This window comes from Nanorana parkeri, unplaced genomic scaffold (genome assembly GCF_000935625.1).
Source record: "Nanorana parkeri isolate BGI_ZX_2015 unplaced genomic scaffold, ASM93562v1 scaffold3446, whole genome shotgun sequence".
Lineage (NCBI taxonomy): Eukaryota > Metazoa > Chordata > Amphibia > Anura > Dicroglossidae > Nanorana > Nanorana parkeri.
In genome coordinates, this window is record NW_017309714.1 from 21434 (window position 1) to 24450 (window position 3017).

The 3017-nt window shown below is 53.6% G+C and overlaps 1 protein-coding gene across 1 annotated transcript in view; it reads left to right on the top strand.

Moving 5' to 3' along the window:
* The window catches only part of CPSF1 (cleavage and polyadenylation specific factor 1), a gene marked incomplete at its 5' end in the record, with an annotated part of 34748 nt that overhangs the window by 21342 nt on the left and 10389 nt on the right, over positions 1-3017 (top strand). Inside the window, one exon of the mRNA XM_018574990.1 lies at positions 1058-1174. Within this exon, the coding sequence (XP_018430492.1) occupies positions 1058-1174 (117 nt within the window). The remainder of the gene's footprint in view (positions 1-1057; positions 1175-3017) is intronic.

Consider the following 3017-nt stretch of genomic DNA (forward strand, 5'->3'; position numbering starts at 1 on the left):
GCTTTTGTGAGTTAACCTCTCTTCTGCAGGTCAGAAGCAATACTAATCAACATGACAGAGTTTACCACTTAAAGCAAGGGAACGTTGTTGGGGGTGGGATGGGGTGTCATAAATAATGTTGGACCTTGGAATAAAGAATGCATCCTGATATCTAAATGACAGAACAAATATACATAGGATGAGCAATAAACCCTAAACAGATCAGAGATATACAACATACATGAATATTATGATGCTCTGTGTAACAAGCCCCTGCTCGCTCGGTTCCATTCTCTCGGCACTCCTCAGATTTCAGACCGCAGCATCTGATATTTCGGTCGTCCGATAATTCGGGATTCGAACTACAGCCATGTGCCGTTCGTATCCAGTGCTGATAGCTCAGAACAAACACCAGGCGGGCTGTATGTAAGTTCAAACAGGAATCTCCTTTATTGGATGCACACACACACTTTTATAAACAACAGTTTGAAGGTGGCCCAACTGACCACCTTCCTATTGGTCAACTGCAAAGTATCCTCTAGGGATCACTTAGGTCCTCTTGGCCATGCAAATGAGGACTTGAAACAGGGTAAACAGCGATTGGTCTGATCTGCTGCTCCCCCGCAACAGCCGTCCATGGGCCCAGGACACCCAGTTCAACCCACAAGGGGGGGGGGGGTCCCCATAGTCCTAGGTTCATAGTCTCTAGGAAGGAGGCTCCTCCAGCAGCCCCAGTGACTGTTCAGTCCGTCACATTAGACACTTCAGCCTATCAGGAGAGTGGAAGTTTCTATGATTTGTAAAATGAATGTATTGAGGAACGGGGTTATAAGCCTAACTACACCCCTAAGGGGCAAGTAACGCGCGTCCAGACAGGGCACATAGGAAGACTGAGCGTGTATCACAGCAGTATAATGACTCGGACTACCCCCACCCTACCCCTGTGGGGGGTCACAGAGCCGAGGAGAGCTACCTGTCGGCAAGGTGCGTCTATCATTCACTATGCTCGGGGAAGAATTACGACAGCACAGAGGAAATGGAGAGCGTGTCACCATTTTATTATTGTTTTGTTTTCCAGGGTGAATTACGGATCAGCGTCCTTCCTGCTTACTTATCATACGATGCTCCGTGGCCTGTCAGGAAGATCCCCCTTCGCTGCACGGTGCACTACGTGTCCTATCATGTGGAGTCCAAGGTGAGCCAACGGCCTGAGCGCCTTTTCTGTGTACCGGCAGATCCCCGCGCTGCACAATATACGGCCGAACGCTCTGCCACACGATCATTGTATACCAAGCGGGGAGAATCCTACAGAGACATGGAGGAAAGCTGAGGGCTGTGTTAGGTCAGGACCCGCTCTATAACCTCTCACTCCTGAGGCCTGTGCTGTGATTGCAACACAAATGGTTGTGACAACTAGGAGTACAGAGAGAGCATGCCGAGGACAGGACCTGATGTGTGGGGCATTTATTGAGGGGGGGTGGGGGGTTTTGTCACACAATAGGGCAGAAGCCAGGGGCGTAACTAGAAATCACAGGGCCCCATAGCAAAATTTGGTATGGGGCCCCGTGATTTCTAGTCCCCCCCCCCCTTGCAGAGATCCCACCTGAGGGTGACCCTGCAGAGCCCGCCATAGACTCTCTATGGTGGGCTCTGCATGGTCACTCTCCTTACCTGTCCGCCTCCTTTTCCTCCACCGTCGCTGATGGGCCCCGCCTCCTCCCCTGTTACCGACCTCGTGCCCCGCCTCCTCCTCCACTCCCGGGTCCAGACTGCTCCACCGCCGCTGCTGCTTCTGGCTCTCATTGAGTCTGTGGAGAGGAGCGCGCCGCTGCACAGATTGCCGTCAGTCATCTGAACAGCGGCGTGTTCGTCTTCAGCCGCCAGCAGAGGATCCCAGGCGGCCCGCACGTCATCTGGCCGGGCCCCACTGTGCCCCGGGCCCCATAGCGGCCGCCTGGGTCTCTATGGTGATTGTTAGGCCACTGGCAGAAGGTACCAGAATAGAGGGGGCAAATATAACAAGCATGAGGCAAAGTTCCAACAGTTTACGAAATAGGAATCCAGGGATGCCACTGACATCGGCAATGATGTGTCAGGGTAACGCCACACGCCCCAGATAATATCTAGATAGCAGCTGGCAGTTAGAATGGCACCACAAGTCACAGCAGTCCCTGTGCCTCAGTAGTTTCAAGCACAGTATATATAGGAGCAGAGCTATATGTCCCAGTAATCCTAATTTCCATCTGGTCTTCCCCTAGTAAGAACTACAGCAGGGGTGTGGAATTCCTATGGCACGGCGCCCCGGGACAGGCAGTTTCGGGCGCCGGGCGAGCACCGTATTTTTCGCTCCATAAGACGCACTTTTTTTTCCCCCCAAAAGGAGGGTGAAAATGTGCCTGCGTCTCATGGAGCGAATCCCGACGCCCGAGACGTGCAGTTTCGGGCGCCGGGCGAGTGGTAGGAGCCGTCGCTCGTTTAATACGAGTGATCTAATGAGATCACTCGTATTAAAACCGAGCGGCGGCGACGATGGAGATCACCATAGAGCAGACGGAAGAACGGACGTCCTTCGTCTGCTCTGCGTGATCACTGAGACCGTGGCGCTGTAACCACAGTGTAATCACAGCGCCGCCTGTCTCAGCGGTCACTGTCATAGAAGCTGTGACAGAAGCTACGGTCTGTCGAGTGCTCCATAAGGCGCGCCGGACCTCCCTGCGTCCTATGGTCCGGTGTGTCTTATGGGCCGCAAAATACGGTAGTTTTTTTTTTTTTCTACATTTAGCCCGGCTGCGGGCAAGCACCACGGCTAAAAGTAGTGTGGGAGCCATTTTGTACAAGTGATTTTAAACGGCTGCACAGCCCTCCAAAAATCACTCGTAACCTGCCTGAATCACGCTCCTCGCTCCCCTCTCCTCCTCCCCTCTCTCTATCTCCAGCGGCCAGCTCCCGGCTGCCTGTCTCTGGCTGCACGCTGGCTTCTTTTGCTGTAGTCTTCGGGGTCCCCCCCCCCCTCCCCCTCTTGTGGGGGATTCGTGACC